General features: G+C 40.2%; 1 protein-coding gene across 2 annotated transcripts in view; it reads left to right on the top strand.

The window, feature by feature from the left end:
• Positions 1-24,209, top strand: part of SLC24A2 (solute carrier family 24 member 2) — a 131,546-nt gene that overhangs the window by 92,179 nt on the left and 15,158 nt on the right. The window contains exons 5-8 of one of the 2 annotated variants that reach the window (XM_084834580.1): positions 6,072-6,122; positions 12,184-12,279; positions 14,290-14,363; positions 23,543-23,671. In XM_084834580.1, the coding sequence (XP_084690706.1) occupies positions 6,072-6,122; positions 12,184-12,279; positions 14,290-14,363; positions 23,543-23,671 (350 nt within the window). The remainder of the gene's footprint in view (positions 1-6,071; positions 6,123-12,183; positions 12,280-14,289; positions 14,364-23,542; positions 23,672-24,209) is intronic. The other variant, XM_084834581.1, reaches the window with a different exon arrangement.

Genomic DNA, 24,209 nt, shown 5'->3' with positions numbered 1-24,209 from the left:
CTGGGTCTTCTTCTTTTCTTCTTTCATCCATGTCTTCTTGGGCCTCTGGGTTGAGGGAGGTATACTGGCGATAGGCATTTGAAAGACGCTCCAAGTACGCTCTGGGGCCTCGGTGGCACCTTGCAGCACTTTAGACACTTTGGTCATATTAACTGACTTCTTCATACCTGCTTTCATGGCTTTTAACAGCAGGGTTTGATACTGGGTGAGGCGCTCTAGCCCCACTTGTGTTTTGGGATTCCAGCGGGGGGGGGGGGTACTTACAAGGAGGCTTTATTGGGTAACTTACAGCACACAGGCGTACTTAATGGTTGGATCAGACAGCTTCTCTGAACCACGAGCTATTGGGCTAAATGGGTTTTATACCATACATGTTACCTATGAGGCAGCACAACACTAGCAAGCATTTTCAGCATAGGCTAGAAGTGTTTGGTTCTCAGGCACAGCTTCCTGTAAACAATTTCGCTTCTCAGAGTGCTTGATAACACTTTTATTTATTAGTATGGGAAGACAAATTTTTTCTTTCTTTTGCTTTCTTTTTCTTTGCTGATCTGCCTGTATTGCAGATCATGTTTCAAACTTTTTATATAAAACTTTCTGCTCCATGCACCAGCCTTGTCTCTTTATTCGTCTTTTTTAAGTTAAACTTACTCAAACTTTTCTGCCTTACACTAGTCCCACTGACACACATTTGGGATAGGCTCTTCTTCTCCTTCTAGTTACATTTTCTTCATTTTAAAGAACTATTACATTATTGTGGCTACTTTACCCCAGGTAATAAGCTCCAGGCACAATCAGCTGCTTTTAATTTACCCTGGGGGCAACTATGGCCACGCTTCTTTTTTATAAATGTTTTTTCTTTGCCTTTTGCCTTTTCTTTTTCTCTCTTCTCTATCTGTCTTCTACTTTCTCTATTTTTTCTTTTCTACTTGCTTTTGTCTTTTCTCTTCGTCATCCATTGGGAACTACACTTAGTATCATTTGGAGTTGCAACTAACACTAATTTGCAAATATCACATATATTTCATGATATTTAAGAAATCATAAAATATACACAACAAACTTTTTCTGCAATTTAACACAATGAATGGAAAACACTTCTTGCATGGTAAGGCATGATGGAGCAGATCCAGCAATTATACTGCTCTTCTGGCTGAAAGCTCAGGGCTCATCAAAATCAAGGGAAAGGCATACCCACACACACAAAGAGTTCTAGGTCACCATTTTTGCATCAGCAACTCTATGCTGCATGAGTTTTAGCAGAAGGAAATTTAAAAGTCACAGATCAAACTTAGCCTGCTGTACACTGAGCTGACTACAAACACAGACACATGGTCCACAGCGATGAGAGTTCAAGTTTATCAAAAGCTTCACAGCACTGTCCATGGCAAGTCTTTGACAATTTAAAATTTTAGTTCATGTGCAGAGTGTCTCTAAAAAGCCCAGATGATGATGGAGGCAAACAGAGAAGGCTCTGGGCAATGAAGATGCGATGTTTCCAGCAAAGGCTCTCTACTTTTGCATGAGTTTAAAAAGGGAAAGTGTGGCCCTACACCCCTTCTGACAGACAAGGGCCTTTAACTTTTTAGCAAGGCCTCTGTCTAAACAGAGCCGCACAGCTCAGCTCTCTAGCCGTGACGCTTTAACTTGGGCAACTCCTCTGTAAATTTTATTTTACTTCTGTCAGGTTCTCTCACAGACATTTTAAGAACTTACTCTTTTTTTTTTCTTTTCTAACCTGGTACACGAAAGCACTGAAACACTGAGTGCCGAAACTCAGGACGCTGGGGGGTGATGGGCATCGCTTTATACTTGCATTTTTCAAGCAGCCATTAATCTTCGGGGAGGCGGTGGGGTGATTTGCAGGACTTCAAAGGCAAGCTTCTCAGTTTGTTTGTATTTGTAAATCCCAAGCTCAAAACAGGACACGATGAGGTACAGGGCAGCCAAATTCTTGCTTTGGCACGGGCAACAAATAACTCAGGTCAGCTTTCTTCGCTGGGGTCTCAAACAGGAAAACAGTCTTAATTTAAAGTTGTAACATCACTGACAGCGTCAGCCAGCCAGCTACACAGATCTCATTGTTTTTCAAGACAGTTGCTCCAATATCTTGTTTTCTTCTCAATCAGGTTGGGTCTCCCAGCTTACACAGTTTATTGCAGCTTCCAGGAGCATGGCAGTAGCGTGATTTTGGCTTGGCCAGGAACATGCTGTCTGGTTTCTCGGTCTCTTTAGCACACACACTTAGGCAGTGTAACACTGGACACTCAAATCAGTGAGATTTCTTCATTGCAGGGAATCCCACGGCAAAAGCTTAATGGTTACGCTCTTCAGAAATCATATACCTGATGGTCAGTAGCTACAGGCTCTATGCAATTTTAACACAGTTCAAAGCTAAACACGGTTACCTTGACAGAGATCTTCAACGTGGTCTCTCCGCTTCATTCTGCTTTGGGACAGTCTTATGGCACACTTTTCACTCGAAGAGGGGTCTAGCCTGTGCTCTGGGGGCTGATTCTTCACCTTTATTTTCTATTTTGCCTTCATCTTCTGGGACTTCATTTTCAGTTTCCATTTCTTAGGGATTTTATCTCAATTAGGCGAGGTGATGATGTTGCACAACTCAGAACGTTGTGGGCAATTTTCCTGCCCCCCCTCTCTCGGCGCGCTAGGCTAACAGCTACTTCTTCGGCCTTACACTCTCATGCTCCCACGCTTTGTTAAAAGCCAGACTGTCCTGCAACATTTTTCTAATTAACAGCCTCAGATCTTGTTTTTTTTCCTCTCAGCTCGACCTTGAGCTTTTTGCTGTTTTCTCTTTCTATTCTGAATCTTTAAAAAAACACCTTTTTCTTTCTTTGTTTGACATACATCTCAAGGGGGTGCAAGGTTTGCTTCCCCCACCACCCATAGCCTCCCTCCTAAATTGAAGACAGACACAATTAGGGAATGGGAATTGGTCAGTGAGTAAGGGGTCTCACTGGCCGACACAAGAGGATTTTTCACACCACGCACTTTGCTACTGGCCTGGGCACCTGGACGGTCAACGGTATGCTTCAGAAACCGCAGTAGCCACTCACACAATCATCATTCTCTCTACTGCATCCATATGTCCCTGCCACCCACTTTTCCCACTTTTTACCAGAGCGGAAAACGGCTTCCCCAGCTTCCTACTGAGTACTGGCGTGCTAGGTACTGGCGCCCACTCGGGGGTGTGATCAGGCCCCCCTTCTACCCGCAAGGAGTAGGTTCTTTTGTATACGTATACCACCAACACTGACCTTCTTCATAAGGCGGGGCCCTCTTTTTTTCTGCCCAGTGGCCTTTCTCCCTAAAGGCGGGGCCCTCTTTTTCCCATATACTTGCCTTTCTCCTGAAGGCTTCCAATGTGGGTTTCAACTCAATTGCAGCTGCGATACAGGCAGGGCTCAAGTTCCTTCCTCCGCTTCCCAAGGTTCTCTTGCTGCTCGCTGCCGTTTGGGCGATCCCGGTGCAGGCTTTCTCCCATTCACTCGACAAAAAGGTCGGTGGCGCCAAGAAAGGGAGGCATGCGCCGAGCTCGTCTTCCCGGTGCGGCGATCAAGAGCAGGCAACTGCCACCTGTCTGGCTCAGAGCCTGCCACATCCGAGTCACGGCACCATTTATGTTGCAGAACCCAGAGTCAGAGAGACCACGGAGTGAAGGAAAAAGAGATTCTTTATTTAACGCGCGGGCTTAAGGCTGGAATCATTTCCAAAGAGCCAGAAGCCCCGATTTACATCAGCACATTGGTTTTATAGACATTGTGACACATATGAAACGGCTCCTCCTCCCCCTCTTGCATGGGGTTGCAATCCTCAACATTTCTTCTCTTAGCACTATTGTTTATAATACAAGAACTGGGTTATAGGGTAGCCATGATAAGGAGAGAACAGAAGAGAACAGCAGAGAACAAGATATACAATTGTATGACCTTTGACAAGATAAGAAATTCCTGTGTCTCGTCAGCTTACAACAATATATTCAAGGGAGAAAGAGCTCAGCAAGAACATGAAGCACGAGACTGCATGAGGCTACTTAGTCTGACCCCTGATATGGCTGCTACAATCCCACATGTAGGATGGACCTATTTATCAGGTTATCTAAATCAACACTCTTTGTTCAGGACCAGTATATTTCTCGGTACCAGATACTGCAACCAATAAGGGATAGCAAACAATATGGGATGGGCAGCACCAGTATGCCCTGCTTGTGAACTTCCAGATGTATGTGATTGACCACTGCTAGCAGTTCTTATCTCATGTCTTTACACCCATCTTCCCCAATCTGATGCCGCCCAGATGTTTTGGACTTCAGTTCCCAGGATTCCTGACTATTACTTGCCAGGGCTCCTGGGAGCTGAAATCCAAAACATCTGAAGGACACCAGATTGAGGAAGGCTACTGTCCTGTTGTTTTTGTATTCTCATTGCAGTCTCCAGCTATTAATGATGCCTCACCAGTACTGCACACAATGAAAGTTCACAAATATCTTGTGGGAGGGCAGTCTTATAAACAGGGCCATCATGCAATGGTCTCCCATCTACCATGGGCCTCAGAAATCAGACTAAAATGAGAAAATAATGTAATTTTGAGCATGAATTCAGTTGTCTGAATTAAATTGCCTTAAAATAGCCCCTTTTCATATTTATAATCTTTTAAAGTTTTAAAAATGGAAAATACAGTAGAAATAAATCAATACAATTATATGAAGCAAGAATAAACAAAAAATAAATTAATGATATCAAATATATTAACATCAGCAAAGCTGAATATTGGAAAGAATTGGAAATATGCAAAATCAATTGCATGTCAAGAGTGGATTAATAAAGTATGGGAAGTAAAGGAACTATTAAAAATTAATGAGATGGTCAGGTTGAGAGGCGGTAGGCAACTGAATTTGTTAATGAATGGAATCCCTTTATTGAGTATTGGAAATCGAATTATGATGTGGAACTTAATATTCATGTTTGTATCATTTCCTAACTATTTAACCATCCTTAATGAGGATTCTGTTCATGAAGGAAATTGTGTGATTTAAAATGTATTCTGCTCCTTCATCCCCTCCCTTACCTATTTATCTTATTTATTCTATTTAATTAATTTTTCACCATTTATTTTTTAATGTAATATATCTTCAATCATTCTGGGGGTTTTTACAAAATAAAATAAACCTGGGACTTTCCATTTATCATATACTTTGCATGAAAAAAGCAAAGAATATATTTTTCTAATATATCACATGAAAAGCTTCATTAACCTAATTAAATCACTGAAATAATTTCTTATCTATCTTTTTCATCAGGCTTCAATCATATTCCAGTATATACTCAATACTAGGTTTCATGTGGGTACGCTTGTAGATCTTGGGCACCTTGCACACTCTTGATGCTAAAAAAATACTATGTTGTAGTATAAAATCATAGTTTATATTTAAAAAGATACTGATAAAGTAGAATTGGGCTGGTTTATATATTACATCAGGGGCATGAGAGCCTCTTCCGCGCAGCTTCTTCCCATGCCTCTCTGATAACATCTGTATCTCAGAATGATGTCAGCAGGTTTAATGTAGTGGTTCCTTCTGCACAAACATTACTCTCCCTTCTGGACAAGAAACATTTAGGTTGCAAGGAAGCAGTACCTTGCACCCATCTACATGGTGCCCGAATCCAAATTTTACTGGAAAGGTGTTGCCATCTCACAGAGACAAAATATAACCACATTTTCATTACAGTTCATTGTAATAAACAAATATAAAATTGCACATTGTGGAATATAAAAGAGACCCTAGATACTCAATCCAAACGCTAACGTCTTAGGAGCCTCTGTCATATTCAGCAATATTTTGTGTTCAAACCAGCATACGCTAGATGATTACGCTAACTATAGAAGTGATTCTCATGAAAAACTTAATTATATGCCATTCCAACAACCTGTGTTTACCTACACTGCAGAAATTGCTGTGAATTTTATTAAGAATGTGTGAAAGCATGTCAATTATCTTGAATGTCTTCTGGTTCCTTATCTCTGTGTCTTTTACTGTGATGTTGTAGAGCTTGGATCATATGGAAAGCTAAAATATTATGACACAATGACTGAAGAAGGTAAGACATATTTTAGAATTTTTGTGTCAGCATTTTTTTTACTCTTAAAAAAAACTATTGTTACTTTTTTCTTCTTTTTGAGGCTTTTCAGTTCCTCTCTGCATGATTTCACTGACATAGTGTGATGTGTTACCATATTTCTTCACTTTTTTTATTAACACTTCTTAACATTTTTATCAACTTGCATTTGCCTTTTTTCTTTTATTGTCATACAGCAAATACAGTTTTCTTTAAGATGGCACACATTTTGACTAATAAGTATATATTAATATATACATTGACACTTTAAAAACTTCATTCTGCAATTAAATGTGCTTAAATTTATTCTCATTATGATTCAGGAAGAATTGTTAATCTCACTTTTTGTCTCCGATATATAAAGGCAAGAAGTTGACCTTTTGATTCTGCAGACACTTGCGTGTATATATTCATAACTTCAGCCAAATACCCAATACTTAACTCAAATGTTTTTATTAAGGTGAGGTAATAGTATGCAATCTACATATTAGTGAAGATAAAGTGAAGTTTAACTTCGGTGTGGCCAGTTTATTTTAAACCCAGGTATTCTGACAAAAGTGGTTTTTGGTGGGTTGAGTTAAATCTGTGATTTTCAAACTGTGTTCTAAAGGTCATTGGGGTTCTTTGAGAGCTCCTCAGGGTTTCTTCAACAAGAAGATTGCTAATGGCGGACAATCTTCACTGAAAAAAAGCTTGCCTCCCATTAGCAATTTTCACCTACATGAAGTCAGAGGGGAGTGTTGTGTGTCACACTTTCAGTTCAGGTGCAACAAGTCTGACTAATGTCCTCCACACACTGGGCCGGTTTGCACGACACAACAGCCCATCATGGGTTAATTAACTTTCGAGCAGCCATGGTGCATGCCAGCTGCCATTTTGAATATTCAACCCCCAAATGGGGCTTGTCATGTCATGCGAACCCGACCACTGTGGGTTATGCAAGGTTTAAACAACCCTTGCATAATCCATGGTCTGTAGTAGGGTTATGCGAGGATTGTTTAAACCTTGTATAACCCACGGTGGTCAGGTTTGCACGACATGACAACCCTCAACCAGGGGTTGAATATGCAATCTGGCACTCGCAGGTTGGGCTACACTGTTAAATGACCCACAGTGAGAGATGGCATGTCATGCAAACAAGGTCACTGAGTGTGCGCTCATGATATGGCCCAAGGAACTTCTGCAGCATTCTGAGGTTCTATAGCAGATGCATAGCATTTGTTCAGCAGATTAATTGATGTGCAAAGGGCTCCACAAAGGTAGAAACTTTCAAATCCACCGAGTTAAATGAAATAAAAAGAATAATGCAGGAAACTGGAATGGAAATATTTTTTCTGGATCAAGTCTTCAATAAATTTTGGAAACCAGATCTTAATGCCTCTGCTGGATCCTAATTGAAGTTGCTGTGTTATCCTCAAATGCAAATATTCTGTGTTTGTAAATGTGCACAGTTTAAGTGAACCTCATCAAAGTGAAAGGAAATATGCAATCAATGTCTTCAGTCTATTGTATATTAAACATCAGTCCAAGTATGAAGGTTTTTTTTATTTTGCCTTCTTTATTGTTTAAAATGCTTACAAACATTTTGCTAAATGACATAAAGTAAATAGCACTTGATAGCTAAATTCTGTATTTGGTTTTGAAGTGCTCCCTGTTGATGTATTATGACAATAAGCCTTCGTAGAACCAAACCAGAACTTGGTCTGCACATGGCAGGGGTGGGAATAGAACCATTCTGAGGAGGCAGGTGCTGTCCCCACAATGCACACTTTAGAACAGCCTTCCCCAACATAATGCCCTCCAGATGTTTTGGACTCTGACTCCCAGCATCCCTGACCATTGTCCATGATCGGTGGGGCTGTTGGGAGTTGAAGACCAAAATATCTGGAGGGCACCAGATTGGGGTTCGGCTGCTTTAGGAGAATACCTTGCTGTAAAACAATATGAAGTGGTGGTAGAATTACGTATATTCATATTTAGTGCTCAGGTTCTCTTGATTTCCACAACCCCAAACTAGTTCTAATTCCAAAGGAAGCAGAAAGGGAGGAACAGCTTTTGCAATATTGAGGACTCAGCAACTGGATTTCCCAGATATCATAGCAAGTCCTGGCCACACCTTTGGCCCTGCCATAATTCCATGAAGTAGCAAATCCTGGCAAATCAGCTTTCAGAGTGTTTATGCTGTGTCTAGCATCAGAGCTTCTCTAAATCTTCAGTCCCTGGCCCTTTCTTAAAAAATGGAAGCTATGGCAGATAGCAGTTTGTGTAATCTTGTAACTACAAAAAGCAAAGCCTGTGTTGGCCATAAGAAAAATTCCAAAATCCGTACAGTATAATACCTTTATTAGGCCAACTCAAAGATCACACAAAATGTGCAAGCTTTTGAGAGCTCCAGATGTAACATCAGGTAAGATGTTACAGAAAGCAGGTGTGTATGTGGTGGGGTGGGGATAAGAGGGGGGAAAGTTAACTGGATCTTTTGGTCGGGATGTCTGCAGAGTCAGAGGGCCGGTTCACATGATTGAACAGCCCACCATGGCTTATTCAACCAGGTCTCTGTCTTAAGATGATATGCAGCATTTTGCCTGATGAAGAGATCTGGAGATCTGAAAAGCATGCACATTTTTTGTGAACTTTGAGTTGGCCTAATAAAGTTATTATGCTTTGTAAGTAAATGCCATCCTTATCAAAGTAGAAGTGATGTATGAATGAGAGATCGGTGTTGCTGCTGTCCTCCTCCCCACAGCTGAACTAAGGGTAGAACTACACTTGGAATTCTCAACCACGTTTCCCTTGTAACCTGAATGCAGAGACTGGGCATTTGCAGGAAAGAATCAGTGGGAAAGAGCTGCTTCATCTTCTTCCCTCTCCCTGATGTTCCCCCAGTCATTTTTGTTTTTACTACTTTTCTCCCAGACAACCTCTGAGATCAGAAGAAATTGGGGGGACGGGGACGGGGGGGGCGAACAGCATTCATGTTTTTGTCCCTGCATTCATGTTAACCAGGCAACATGTTTTTAGGAAACACTTGTTTGCTGATATAATGTGGAGTTCCACTCATAAGAACATAAGAGTCCTGCTGAATCAGACCAAAGGCCTATCTAGTCTAGTTCTATTCACACAGTGGCTAATCGGATGGCTGCAGGAAGCCCACAAGCAGGACATGAGTGCAACAGCATCCTCCTGCTTGTGTTTCCAGTACTGGCATATAGAGGCATAACTTCCAACACTCTTAGAAGCTGAAAAGAATAAATTAATCCGTGCCCTTTTAGCTGAAAAAGTATTCATACACTCATGTTATATGACATGGTTTTGTGCTGACTGGATTTGAAACCGTAAGTGAGAGTGGCATTCTGTTTCAATGTATATCCTTTGTTTCCTGGGAGCGGGAACAAAATAGTCTTTGACATTTTTGTGCTAGGTTGCTGTATGTAGAACTTATTCATCCTTGGGAATTTTTCATAACTACAAAAATGAATTTACATAAAGCATTTGAAAGAGCAGGTGGAGATACATATTTTGACTTTAGCACCATATCTGTAGATAAGCTTAATGGATGCCACTGCTTCCCCCTTCTTCCCTGGTTCTCCAAAATATGCTTACCATACATGACAAAAGTAAGGATTAATATTCCTGCAAACATTTTTGCCTCCCTTACAAAATCCATCCCTCTGATCCCTTGCTTTTCAGTACGGGTATGCACAGGGTTGCCCTGGCCTGCTTGGCTTTTGTGAGTTTAGCTGTGGAGATAATAGCTATTGTGATGCAAACAATGGCTTGCAGCACTGCAGCTCTGTCTGCTAGGGGAAGCAAAGACATCTGCTTTACAGGCAAACTCTACCTATTGTCCCTTACTCTCTGTTGGGCTGTTTTTGGGTTCTGGAAGCTCCTAGGGATCCAGTACAGCTGAAAGCTCTATAGAATGTTATGCAAAGGGACTGAAATGGCTTCTGTGCCTACGATGGCCCTGGCAATGCAAGTGTCATTATGACCCACTACCACTGTCTTTCTTTGGGGGCAGGAGCAACTGTCTGTACATCAGCCCCAATGGCTGCAAGAGCAACAGGGGTGATCTTGTATAATCACCAAACTATAGCATCAGATTATGAATCTGTGTTGCTGTAACTTGAGCAAATTGCTTTGTGTACATCCACCATTCTCTCCACAATTTGTTTTTCTATTCATATACAGATCTGTGCTCTTTTCACTGTGTGAGGATTTGAACATATTCTTTTTAGCTTTGAATTTTCCATCACATTAGGATAAATGAATTACCAATCTAAATCTCAGTAATTGTTTGTTCATCTCTCTTCCTTGTAACAGCTCTTTAAATAGTCTGACTTTCTCTTCTTGAAGTCTAGTATTTGCCTACCCTGTGAACTGCTGTTGCATTCTCTTGTCTTAAATGCTCCTATTTTCAAGTTTACCATGTATACCAAACATACTGTTCTGTCTAAAACCAATAGTAACTTTAAAAAAACCTCTGTAACTTTAATTGTAAAATAACAGCAATTCTTCTGAATGGATGCATGTTCTAGCTTGATAGGCAAAGTGTATTGGTGGCTACCATATTTCTTATATATCTTTATTTAATCATATGATTATGTCCAACCCAGCTATCCTCTGTTCTCCAAAAAAAAAACCCTTTCAGAATATTGCAAAAGATCTGCGCCTCAGGAAACTTGATTTATCAGGGAGGAAATTGTCAAGTAATTTGTAACTCAGAAATGTAATAAAAGGAAAATGGAAATAACAGTTCTCTTCTACCTTTCCCACAAGTATTGGGATATCCACCACTGCCTTCTGCCTATCATTATACTTGATCAGTATTCATACCTCGCTCCCTATCTAATTGTAATTGCATAAAAAGTAATGCATTCAAGATTAAAGATCACTCAAGCTCAAGAACAAAGAATTGGGCAGTGGGCTGATTACAACTGTGGGTCAAAGCTAATGTTGCATGAGTAGACTTCCTCTTGTGCAATGGGACTTTCCCTTCCTTTCCTCCCCTGTACCCCTCCCCCAGTCTGTTCTGAAGGGTCCCCCCATCTCTCCAGAGTAGATTTTGAGGGTGTGTTGGGGCAGCAGAGGGAAATCATCCCCCCTCTGTTTCACTGATGGAAGCTGTTCCATTGCAGTGAGGGGCTAATTTGATACGACCCTATAGCCACAGAGACAATCCCCTCCCCCCTCCAAAGGAAGGCAGTTGGAAGAGGGATTGCTGCTTATTGTGCATACACTCATTCCACTTTTACCTCCTGTACACAGGCTTTGCAGGTTTTTGCATTTTTTAAAAAAATGTGCAAAACCTATTTGTTCAGAAGCAACAGTGGGACAAAACCAATATGGGTATCCACCCAGGAAAGGGACCTTGTTCGATATCCTGGTTTGTGAATTAGTCATGCAAATGTCATATACAAGTTATATAAAGGCCTTCCAAGGTTAAAACAGGAAATTTTATAGATAGAAAGAAATTCTCTTTGGATTTTTTTTTAGGCATGTATGTATGTCTCAGTGTTCAGACTTCTGAAAGCAGTTCATATTTATGATTAGGTGGGCTTTCGCATGTGAACACTTGTGCCACAATACATTTGTTAGTTTTTAGGCTGCCACAGTTTTCTTAGGCTGCAATCCACTGAGTTCAGTGGGACTTACTTTTGAGTAATTATACATAAGATTGAGCTGTTGGTTTCTGCGGCAAAATCACCCTTCTGGAATTTGTCTCCCGGGAATGCAGCAAAGGCAAAGCATAGCAGTCATTCTATTAATAAAAGTTGGTGTTAATTGAGACACGTTGCTTCACTCAGAATTAATTGGAACTAAATCAGTGTGCCCCCTTTGCCTAAAGTGTTGTCTCCTAAAGTTACAGAAACTTTCAGTGACACACACATATACATTCCCAAGGTTTTTTGCGGCGAAGTGTGGGGCACATCCTCTTCATGTTGGAGGAATACAGCATGGCACATTTCGCTGCGTGAAGTAAAAAGCTGAGGCAATGGTCGAGGAACAGCTGTGCTTTAACAAAGGTACTCTTTTCTTTCAGGAAAGTTCAAAGAAAGGGCATCGATTCTTCATAAGATGGCCAAAAAATGTCAGGTAGAGGATGGTGAAAAACGGAATGGAAGTGCTAATCATGCTGGTATGTGTACAAGTAGAGCATTGTTTCTTCCAAACAGGTTATTTCTTTAACTGTATCCTTTTTTGATGTATTTGGGCTAAACTACATTATATGTTAAACACATAGTCTGGGTTTATGCAACCCACGCTCATGGTTGAATATGGGTTGAACTGTGGGTTGTTGTATTGTGTGAACCCAGGAAAACAAAAGGCGGTGAGAATCCAAAGTAGATTGCAAAGAAGAGAAACGGGTTTTCAGGATGCAAAAATACATTTATTATAGGAAACCCAACACATTTCGGCCTTTTTCTTATTTTTAGGCCTTCAGGGGGTAGAGAAAAAAGTCTGCGGAATTTTTTCACAGCAAACATTTATCTCCTGTGTCAAAAAGATTGAGTCACCAGTAAATTGACACAGGAGACAATGTTTTGCTATGAAAAAATTCTGCAAACTTTTTCTCTACCCTCTGAAGAAGGCCTAAAAAATAAGAAAAAGGCCGAAATGCATTGGGCTTCCTATAATAAATTTATTTTTGCATCCTGAGAACCCGTTTCTCTTCTTTGTGTTGTGTGAACCCAGCCACGCTACGAACTATGGTTTGTTAACCCTGAACAACCCACGAAGAGAGGTTTGTGGATTGTGAACTATGGGTTGTTTGTGGTTAACAACCAATGGTTTGTTAGCATTGCTGGGTTCACACAACACAACAATCCATGGTTCAACGACAACCCACACTCAACCCATGCTCAACCTGGAGTGTTGGTTGTCATATTGTGTGAACCCAGTCATAGTGTGCAGCTTAGTCCCTCTTTTTTACTTACAAGTAAGCACATGGGATCCTGATATGGACTGGGACCATTGCACAGGTTTGGGAGAAGTTTAAAACTTTTCCTGCTGGCTGCATGTTTCCCTAAATTTGTCCCTCCCCCTGACAAGAGAGCTGAAGAAAGAAAAAAAGCCTCTGTTGGCACCAGTGGAGCCTATGTATTCAACGTACCATGTAGTTTAGCCCTTAGTATATCATATTATGCTTTACATTAAAAAGTTCCAGATGGTACCCTTATATGTATATTGCAAAATACTATGCACCTCTTTGTGGTACATACCTAAGCACAAAGAAACTTGCATTTGTTCAGCACAATGTAGATGAGACTTCTCGGTGTCTGCAGTGCATCTTTTTCCAGGATCTTTTTCACTTTAAATTTTCTTTAAGCTTAGATGATCCCCTTTGATCACCTAGACCAATTATGACCAACCTGATGGGCTCATTTGCAGCTCACCAATTTAGTGTATTTGTATGTATCCCCAATTAAGGGAGCCATACTGGGTTATACTTCCAACCCCACATCCTTCTAAGAGACTTGCTGGAAGTCAGGGATATACTGCTGATGAAGCACCACTTTCCATAGCTTGTCCTTCACCCACTCATGGGTATTTATATTGAATTTGAGTTGTCCTGGGATATATTTGCATCTGTCAACTGAAGCACACCTGGCATTGGGAGAATCCCAGAATATCGCTGATTATTCCCCACTAGCACCATAAATGCCCACATATATGCAAAGAGGGGTACATCACAAAGTCCCTCTCCTATTGTGTAATAGGGATGGGGAACCTGCCAGTTTAAACATTTGAGCAGTTTCCTCCCAGGGACCTATGAGTTCGCCATGACTGTAAGAGACAATTCCAAGGTAGATTCAAGATAAGAGACTATTGAATATGGCTCAGCAGCCATGTAAACAAAGCTTGAGTGATAAATTCATTGCCATGATACTGGGGTAAGGAAGGTAAATAATAGATTACGAAGATGTTGTCCAATTCTGTTCACGCTCTTTGAATCTCATACAAAGTCTATTGGCTTCAGAAGATTTAAGCTGGACTAGCTTTGTCTCAAACTGACTTTTAAATGAACTGATAAATATTTGTGCTTAACTGTTCAATGGAAGTGCATTATGAATGTCGTAAAAATAACAAGTTTGTTCTCAATTTTACTTTTCTTTCTTTTGTTTTTTATTTGTGAATTATGCTTCAGAAAAAATTGAAGTTGAAGTGACACCACCAAACGACGGACCAGTGCAAAATGGAAATGCTGTTGGTGCAGATGAGGTTGCTCTCTCATTTTTCTTCCTCTCTTTCCTCCATCCCTGTTAAATGTATTTATGCTTGATTTTATGTTATATAGAAAATACTGCAAAAGGGTAACATGATCGATGTTCATAAAACTATGAGCACTGTAGAGAAAGAGAAACTCTTTTCCGTCTTTTAAATACTTGTACTTGGGGTCAGCAGTGTGTGTACCATATATTGTATGGCTAATTTCTAGAAAGCTTGTGGTGTTGGCCGCAAGCTTAATGACTTTTGAATGCAGCCTTGGATGTTGGGAACTATTTCCCAGTCCCCAGATGTTATTGCACTGCAACTCCCCATTATCCCCAGCCAGCATGGCCAAAGGACAGGGAAGATGGAAGTTGTAGTCCAACGGCATCCAGGGGCCCAACTCTGGGAACCACTGTTTTAAAAGGATTAAGAACATTCATGGAGAACGATCTATCCAATGCTATTAGTTGTGGCAGCTAAAAGGTGGTAGTATACCTCCAAATACTGGATGCAAGGTACATACAACAGGGAAGACCCTTGTCCCTTGGATTCTGCCTTTGGAAGAATCCAGCTGGCCACTGCTGTAAACAGAATTCAAGGATTAGGTGGAACTTTGGTCCAGTCCAATAGAGTTCTTCATATGTTTTCACCATTTCTTATTTAAAAAGGAAGTGGGGAGAAGTCTTACGAACTAAAGAGGAAAAATATGCTCATGAGACCATTTGCCTTGGAGGTTAAGGAGAAAGAGTGCTTTCACAGAAGCTGGTATAACAGTGCAGTGTGATATGTAGTATTTGGATATTTTTTAGTTCTGTTGAACTATCACTTTATTCAAGGCAAGGCCAAAGTCAGCAATGTTTCCTTCCAGGGTATATTTCTAACATGTTGCCTAGGGAATTACTCGAGTTGCTCTGTTTGGTTGCTCTGAGCAAAATGTTTTCTCCGAAGACTGCAGCCTGTCAGCTGTGATTAACAGGATGAATAAAAGGATATGTTTACAAATTCTGCCACAATCCACATTCTCCTATTCTAGATATGGTGTTAAACTGCACTGTAAAACAAAGAGCAACATGGCTTGCTGTCTCAAGTAAGCAGGGGGCCAGAGGAAGGGGTTGACAAGACTAGGGTGCTGAGAAATGTAGAGACTGCAGAAAAGAGGCTGAACAGGTAGAGAGTTAACCTTTCCCCACCATCCCTCCATGACATTTATTTAATAGCTGTTGCAGCTCATTTGGGGAGAAAACTTTTACCCCAGTCCTGCAGTCAGAAGGGGCCATATGTTGTTGGTGAGAATGGGTATGAAGAGGTAAGGAAGGTTGACTTTCTCAAGTGCCTTCTGCTTCCTTCTAACATTATTATCTCCTAGTGCATTATTATATCCTAGTATAGGGAACATGTGACCCTCCAGATGTTGTTGGACTGCAACTCCCATCAGCTCTAGCTAGCATAGTGAATAGTGAGGGGTGATGAAAGTTGCAGTCCAACAACATCTGGAGGGCCACAAGTTGCCCACCCCTGTGCTAGTGGTTGCATCATTACAGGAAAACCAAGCAGGGTTATTTTGGGGAGTACACCTCAAATATGCATATGTATGCTGGTGGGATGAGGTACAGACATGGGGCCGAATTTAGGATAAACCAGTTAGAATAACTCTTTCTTACAATATTTTGTGGGCAAGTCAGTTGGGATTCTAAAGATTAATTACAACAGAGTCCTATGGAACCTTAAAGACTAACAGATTTACTGTGACATAAGGCTAGGACTAGAGAGACCCATTCAGTCAATGGCCTTGCATCAGTGGCCATCTTCCAGCCTAACCTACTTCATAGGCTTGTTGTGAGGATAAAATGGAGTGTGGGGAGTCATTTGTGCTATCCTGAGCTTCTTGGAGGAAGGGCAGTATATGCATGTAATAAATTAATAATTAATAATTCCTTTGTTCTTCATGAAATGGGCTTTTGAAGCTTCCTTCATTCTTCACAAAAGCTTATCCCACAATAAATGTGTTAATATTTCTGGTGCCGCAAGACTCATCATTGTTTTTTATTGCATGAGACTAATGTGACCACCTGTCCTAAAAATTGCCTCTCCCAGGGACAGGAAGCAGGATTGTTGGAAATCTAATTTCCTCTTCCCCTTTCCTGCCCTATGGCTGGAGGGGAGAGTTAGTTATTTACCCTGTGTAAGAATAGGGAAGCCTAGAACAGCCTTACCCAACCTGATACCCTCCAGATGGTTTGGACTTCAACTTCCATCAGCCCCAGCCAGCATGACCAATGGTCAGAGCTGATGGGAGTTATAGTCCAACAACATCTAGGGACCCAAGTTTGGGGAAAGCTAGTCTAGAGTGTGGGGAGGTAGAGGGTTTAGGGGTGCTGGGAATTATTTGTTCCAGTAGCTGGTGAAAAAGACACCTGCTGCACACTCATCATCCTTGGATTGGGTTAAATACTTCCTTTTTAAAGGCAGTAATTCTGTCCAAGTGGGCTGATCTCTGCACACAGAAGCCTCCAAAGGCCTGATTCTTTGATAGGGAGTGGGGAAAACCCATTACAAAGTGGCAAAGAGTGAAGTGGCTTGTTTGCATGGCAGAGCGATTAGCCACAGAATTCTTTTTTGATCCAGAATATATTTTTTTCACAGGGGGATCCCCACCTATAAGACTTCATAATTAGCATTTAATATTTATAATTAGAGGCAAGGCTGATATTCTGGTTGCCACTTTTTGATGTATCCTGTATTCAAAATTGAAATCATTTCAAGACTGTCTTCAAAGCAAACAAACCAAAAGATGGAGAAAAGACTAAGCACAATTGATGTTTTTCTTATGAATATTTTATTATTATCTTCTGTTTACATTGGGCATGATCCAGCACTTTGATTTCAGTGGGAGAGATTTAAACATCTGCTCAGTTCTCCGATTGCATCAACGCAATTTAAGAGTGCTTAGCTTTTTCTGAATCTTGCCCTGTGTCTGACAAAAAGGACTTTTATTTAGCACAGTAAACGCAAAAGGGTCTAGCACTAAATAAATTAATATGAAAGTCTATTCTTCCTGTAGTTTATGCCTCAGAAATTATTCAGGAAGAACAGGCAAAAAGAAGCACAACTGCATCTCATAGAATATTCTATGTGTAGTCATTTTGTGTTGTGTGTTTCTAAGCCCGCTGGAAAAACCTGCAGAGTCAGGAACTCTCATCTTCAAAAGCAAAGCACTGAGATAATCTTATTTTGGAGTAGGAACCTGAATTATTGCAAGTCCATCTAACTAGATTAACTTATATAACTAGACCAAACTAAGGCTGCACAAACTTATTTGGAAGTAAATGTCATTGACTTAGTTACTTCTGAGTACACCTACATGATTGCGTTGTAAACCAGCCAGTTCACAGAATCATAGAATAGTAGGGTTGTAAGGGGCCTATAAGACCATCAAGTCCAACCCCCTGCTCAATGCAGGAATCCAAGTCAAAGCATCCCTGACAGATGGCTGATCAGCTTCATCTTGAATGCCTCCAGTGTGGGAGAGCCCACTACCTCCCTAGGTAATTGGTTCCATTGTCATATTGCTCTAACAGTCAGGAAGTTTCTCCTGATGTTCAGCCGGAATCTGGCTTCCTGTAACTTGAGCCTGTGTCCTGCATTTTGGGATGATCGAGTAGAGATGCTGGCCTTCCTTTCTGTGACAACCTTTCAAGTACTTTAAGAGCGCTATCATATCTCCCCTCAGTCATCTCTTCTCAAGGCTAAACATGTCCATTTCTCTCAGTCAGTTCGACATAAGATCCGAGAGCAATATATTTTGCAAACATTTATTTGTATTTTACATGCAGCAATACATAAATGGAGGGTCAGGAATCAAGCATGCTTTCCAGCATGTTGAGGATAGCACAACATGCTAAGCAAGTTTCACTCCTGTATTGGAGGCAGAGTACACGAATCAGACAAGTAAACTTGTGAATGACAGCCTATTCAGCTGTCATGTTTCTTCATTTATAATAACAATTTTGAATGTTATGCTTCTAGAAATCAGTCATATTGCTTTCTCCTACCAATATGTCAGACTTTCCCCATCATGCATTGCCTTCCAGAGTCACCTTGTAGTGGGATCTTTATGGAATTCTGTTATCTGTAGGGATGAGGTATCTGATGTACCTACTCTTTGGCCACAGTTCTTTAGACTTGATAGAATTTTGTAGCTCGCTGAAAGCGTAATGGACTTGAGATTCACGTAAAATGATTTCAGATAATCTAGGCATCCCTACTACATAAAGACAGCAAAAGTCACTATGTAGTAATAAGAAAAAAGAAATTGTACACAAGGAGGGAAGTTGTAGCTAGGGATGTACAGATTTTGTTGAATCCATTCTGTCTATATTTTGCAGATTGTTGGGCGTCTTTTGTTCCATTGTCTGCTCATTAATGGAATTGGATTTTTTATATGAGAATTTCATTCATTTGCAAATGTGCATTTGCGCATTAGCACACAAGTGAGCATTTGGACAAGTGCACATTAGCTAACGTGAATTAGTTAATGTGCGCTAGCGCTAATGTGCAGTTGCACTAATGCGCATTTGCAAATGAACAGAATTGCGCAAATCTCCCCAGAAAGTTAAAAAAAATGGTCCCCAAGTCCATGCAGCTCAGAAAAATCTGGTCCACTGCAGAATCGGCAGGTTGGATTCATAGAAATCCGAACTCATTTGAATCTGTTGCAGATTTCTCCAACATCCCTAGTTGTAGTCTTCCCATGCTGTGTTTCTTGGGTATCTCAATATATTGCGAGAGAAATGCAAAGAAGGGGAAAAAATAGAGGGAGTCTCCCAGAGCTTACACCAGTTCCTTAATTCTTGTCATTCTTGGACACAAAGTGGAAATAGGGTCTTTTGGACTCGCAGGCTTTTGTTATCCCAAATCTGTCATAACATACAAACCCAGTGCTTAATCTAAATGTGATCATTAGGAGAGTAGATGCCTTAAAACTGGGATCATCAAGCAATTGTCGTGTTATGCTAGTCATGTCTACTTAGAAGTAAGTCCTATTGAGTGGGGCTTTTTCCCAGGTATGGGTGTAGGACTGCAGCTTTAATAAACTGATCTGTAATCAATTGATTAGCCAATTTAATTTAAATAAATGTATATATTTCAACCCCTTCTTTCACATAGTGAAGAAATTCTAAGTTTGCTTTTTTTAAAAGCTGCCACTCAATGTTGGAAGGAAAGGCCTTTTTTCTTTTGTGTTCCTACTATTAGAATATTCTGTTCTATAATTTTGAATATTTATAGTTTGGTACTGAATATGTTTGATTTAAAAAAAAAAAAGGTGAGGGGAGACCAGAAGGCCTGCAGGAGTTTCTCACTATGCATACACACACTCACACGCAGACATATATAGATATAACTTAGGTTTACCTACATAAGATTCTCCAGAAACTTTATATGTACAGTAAGAAGAATAACCATCTCTCTGTTAGGTAGGCAGTTATGCAAGTTCAGCTTTAATTGTTCTAGCCTATGACTTTCCTAAAAATAACATTCAATTTCACATTAACAACCTCTCCCACTCAGGCATGTTCCTTTTTTACCAGTTTCTATGGAAACCAAATCAGAAAAAAAATATATATGACTACTATGGCAAAGATAACTTTAAATTTAAAAAGCACATTAGATCTAGTTATGAAGCAACACTAATTCTACATTGTTTTTTGTGTGATTACTAAACAGTTCATTGAACAACTGTGGCAAAGTGAATTTATCTTGATATGCCGCAGGGCCAATACAATGTTAGCTCATTTCAGGAGATGTTCCTTTCTATCCTCCTTGCATGCATATATGACCTCTAATAAAAATAAAATTTTTATCTGTGGCCTTTATCTATGAATAGTTTTTCCCCCTATCATGTGATTCCTTGGATACATTGAATGCTTCCACTAGACAAACAGCTTGGGGGTGGGGGCGGTTGTGGTGGAAATATATACTAAATTCAGAAAAAAATGTGCTGTGACCTACGGTGCTTCCAAGTGAGACTTTCATCATGCAGTCCCTTGCCTAATTCATGGAATTTTCAGGGAGTCTACTTGTAACCTTCCTGCTTTTTCCATCTTACCAGAAAAAACTCAATTAAGGAAGAAAATATGGAATAGCTCCACAATGCCTTTTGTTTAGTAGCACTAAGATCCCTCTGTCTGGAAGCACCCTTAGTTTGTGTGATCTTCCTGATGCTATAGAAATATGATGCTGGATCGTGCAATCTCAAATCCTTTTTTTAGCACCATGTAGTTCCTATAATTTCAACAGTATTTTTCAGCCTTATTCTTAGCAATTGGTTACATACAGGCAAAAGTGGATTGGATAAAATAAGGAGTATCATGAGTAGAAGTAATTTGAACAAATGAAAAAAATGTGGAATAGTGACTAGTGATTAAGCATCTGGTTATCCTTTAGCATGACACAAGTCCGGAAATCTCTGGTTTCCTTTTTAATGAAAATTTTGTCGCGCTCATCTGCTCATAGAATACAATTTTTAAAAACTTGACAATTTAATAGTATAACTAAGGTCTGCCACGAAATATTGCAGTGGGTACTCATCTCCAACAGAAGTGCTCGTATTCAGGACTTCACCCATGCAGCCATGTTCCAGGATTCTCCCATTTTCTACCCACCTCCCAGTTTTCTGGTTTTCTTTTCCAAACGATATTCGACAATCCATTGCTACTAAGTATGTTCAGTCCTCATTGGGCTGTTTGGTGGTAGCATGGGGGAATGTTTCCCCCTTAGGTGTTTCTTTTAAAATAATTGTTTATACTTTTGCAAACCTCAGGTTTCCCCTGAGCATGCTGATACTGCCCTCTTGTTCTTCAGTGGCCGTGTTTTTTGGCTCCATTTCTGTTGGCACTTATTACCTGAGTTTGCTATTAGAGGGAGTGATGTCATACTTCAAGGGTGGGAAAAGATTAGAAAAGGAGGGATTTAGTATTAGTTAAAAGTGGAGCGACATGTGGAGGAGCAGGATGGTTTAAAATGGGCTTTAAAAGTGTGACATTCTTTATGGATGGTCTGTGCACTGAAGAGACCAGAAGGATATAACTGTAGCTTCTAGCATCCAGCCAGAAGAAAATCTGGTAGTTCATATATCTAAGTAGGAAAAAATGTTGCTGAACAAATATTCCAAGGAACAAAAAGAACTCTCCAGAAACTAGACTGCTGAATTAGTTTTAATAAAGCCTTTAGGAACAGCCAGCTTTGTTGAATTCAAAGGAGTCAGATCAATTTTAACACTTCTTTATCTGAACCTCTCCATTCCCTGAAATGGGAAGAACATTAGCTTGAGTTGTGGCTAAATTCACTGACTGATGGCATACGTAGGTATACATGAGCCTGTCACCAAGGTGAGATTGGTTGCCAAATGTAAGGATGTGATGATGAGCCTTGTGGCAATTTGAAGGGGGCATCATACCCATGCTGGTTTCCAAATGACTCCATTTGTGTCACTGATGTCAAATCATTTTGCACACTGATGGTATCATAATAAAGTACCATGCTGGTCTCTAAGTACATTGCTGTATAACCCCAGGTATATATATGCCTTATTATGGTCATTAAAAAGAGCTAAATTCTAGAAATACAGTATGTGTGTTAGCAACAAAGAGTCTTATACCACCTTCAAGACTAGTATATGTATGTGTACTGCATTTTTATTATAAAAATAGCTGTTAATCTTATCTGGTCTGTAAAGATAAGCATTCAGTAAGTGCTTAGTTACTCAGTTATTCAGTAAGAACTTAGTTTACAAGTTCCTTGTAAAAATATGAATTGGGGGCGGGTGTATTGCTAAGAGCGCTGCTTGAAGTATATTGAAGCCACTGAGGGCAAAAACTTTTGCACCTTGTGTGACAAGTTCACTGATGTCTATTTTGCTTTGTGTACATGTGGCAAAATATGTAGGTATGCCTTTTGACACTTACTATACTGTACAGGTGGTGTACACAGAAGTGTGATATCCTTATGGGAAATAGATTTTTGTCTTTCAGAGAATAGTCTTTCTCCTTAGAGAGAATTACCTAGGCAACATTTCTAGTCCTTCTCTTATGATCACACTTTACCTTGAAACTTTGTATCTAGTTTGTCTTGACCCATCGCCTCTCGTCCATCAGCACACTTCCTTGTGCATACATATAACACTCGTAAATATAATTTGAAGACAGGACAGAGGTGTGTGCATGTTTCTTTTAAACAAAGCCTACTAGATAGATTCTTGCACCTACACAGCTATACTTAAACATGGGATCTTTTGTAGATTATGGAAATAAAGGACAGAGCATCTCTCTACTTTGTTGCCATGATAAACAGTGCCAGTCTTTTAAGCTGATGTTCTGTGGAAAGAGAGAGAAGACTGTACAGGCCAAACAGCCTGTCATGGCAAACATCTGTAGCAGTGTGAGTGGTTTTTGCCTTCCACAAGTACATGCAACAGTGAGTGGATTCTGGGCTGTGTATCAAACATTGATCTTTAGAAGCTCATCTTTCATTTATTCAAAGCATGTTTTTAGCTGTTATTGAACATAAGAAGAGCCGTGCTGGATCAAACCAAAAGCCTATCAAGTCGAACACTCTGTCCCCACAGTGACCAGCCAGATGCCGTAATGGGAAGCCCACAAGCAGGACATGAGTGTAATTGCACCCACCCACTCATGTTCCCCAGCAACTGGTATTCAGGGGCATACTGCCTCTGATATTGGAGGTAATGCATACCCATCATGACTAATAGCCACTGATAGCCTTATCCTCCATGAATTTTTGTAATCCCCTTTTAAAGCAGTCCAGGTTGGGGGCCATCGCTTCATCTTGTGGTAAAGACAGGCTTGAACATGTACAGGGAATGCTTGATGAAAACTCAAGTGCTTGGCCGGAAGAGAAGGAGATAGACTGCTGAACTCTGAGTAGCACCAGCATAATATGCAAGTTGACTTAAATAAACAAAATTCTGCTTATTGTGTTACATAACGTTGCTGAAGGTTTTGTAAATATATTTTTTCAATGCAAAATGTTCACAGTCTGGACCCCAAGACTCACTGAAACTAGCATCTTTTTCTATCACAAAATGCTAAAGCTTCCATAATGATTCTGTGGCGTTTTCCATCTTGCACCGGATTAACATTAGTGTATCAATTTCCATGTTTTTGTAACAGGAAGAGGAGGATGAAGAACAGCCACTCAGCCTGGCCTGGCCTGACACCCGACGCAAGCAGCTCACCTATCTGTGTATTTTTCCCATTGTTTTTCCATTATGGGTTACCCTGCCAGATGTCAGAAATCCTGTAAGTAAAACAACATTTGCTTTTATATGTGAATTGATGGAATCAAGTTTTTAAGAATCAGATCTAGTCCAGATCTTCTCAAAGTGTATACACTTATTGGGTTTTCATTATTAATAAGTGAATGGTTTCTTAGCTCCCAGTAGATTACCTTGTGGAGAAAATAGCTAAGAAGCATGCTGCAGTATATGACATTTGGTTTGGGCCACTGGAGGTCTTGCCTGGCAGACAATAGCTGTGAATATATTGCCATTTACTCGTATAAATATTTAATGGCAACCTCTAAAAAATGGTATTAATAGTTCTTTCATGTTGGTCTCCATGGCTGCTTCTTAAGATGTCTATTATCAGTACATATGTGTAAGAAATCTTCCCCCTTGGATTCTACAGACGTCCGACAGTTTGTGTATCCTTGAGTCACCTCTTCAACAGCAGTTTCTGGTTTCCACAGTCATTTTGAAAATGTGCTTATGGGCACATTTTGTTTCCCATAACAAAATTAAATGAACATCTCAATACTTTCTTGACAAGAAATCCCATT

Source organism: Heloderma suspectum, chromosome 2, assembly GCF_057233095.1.
Source record: "Heloderma suspectum isolate Gila_16-S chromosome 2, 16-S_ref, whole genome shotgun sequence".
Taxonomy (NCBI): Eukaryota; Metazoa; Chordata; class Lepidosauria; order Squamata; family Helodermatidae; genus Heloderma; species Heloderma suspectum.
Note: the sequence above shows the minus strand (reverse complement) of the source record. Positions and strands in the feature narration are given on the sequence as shown.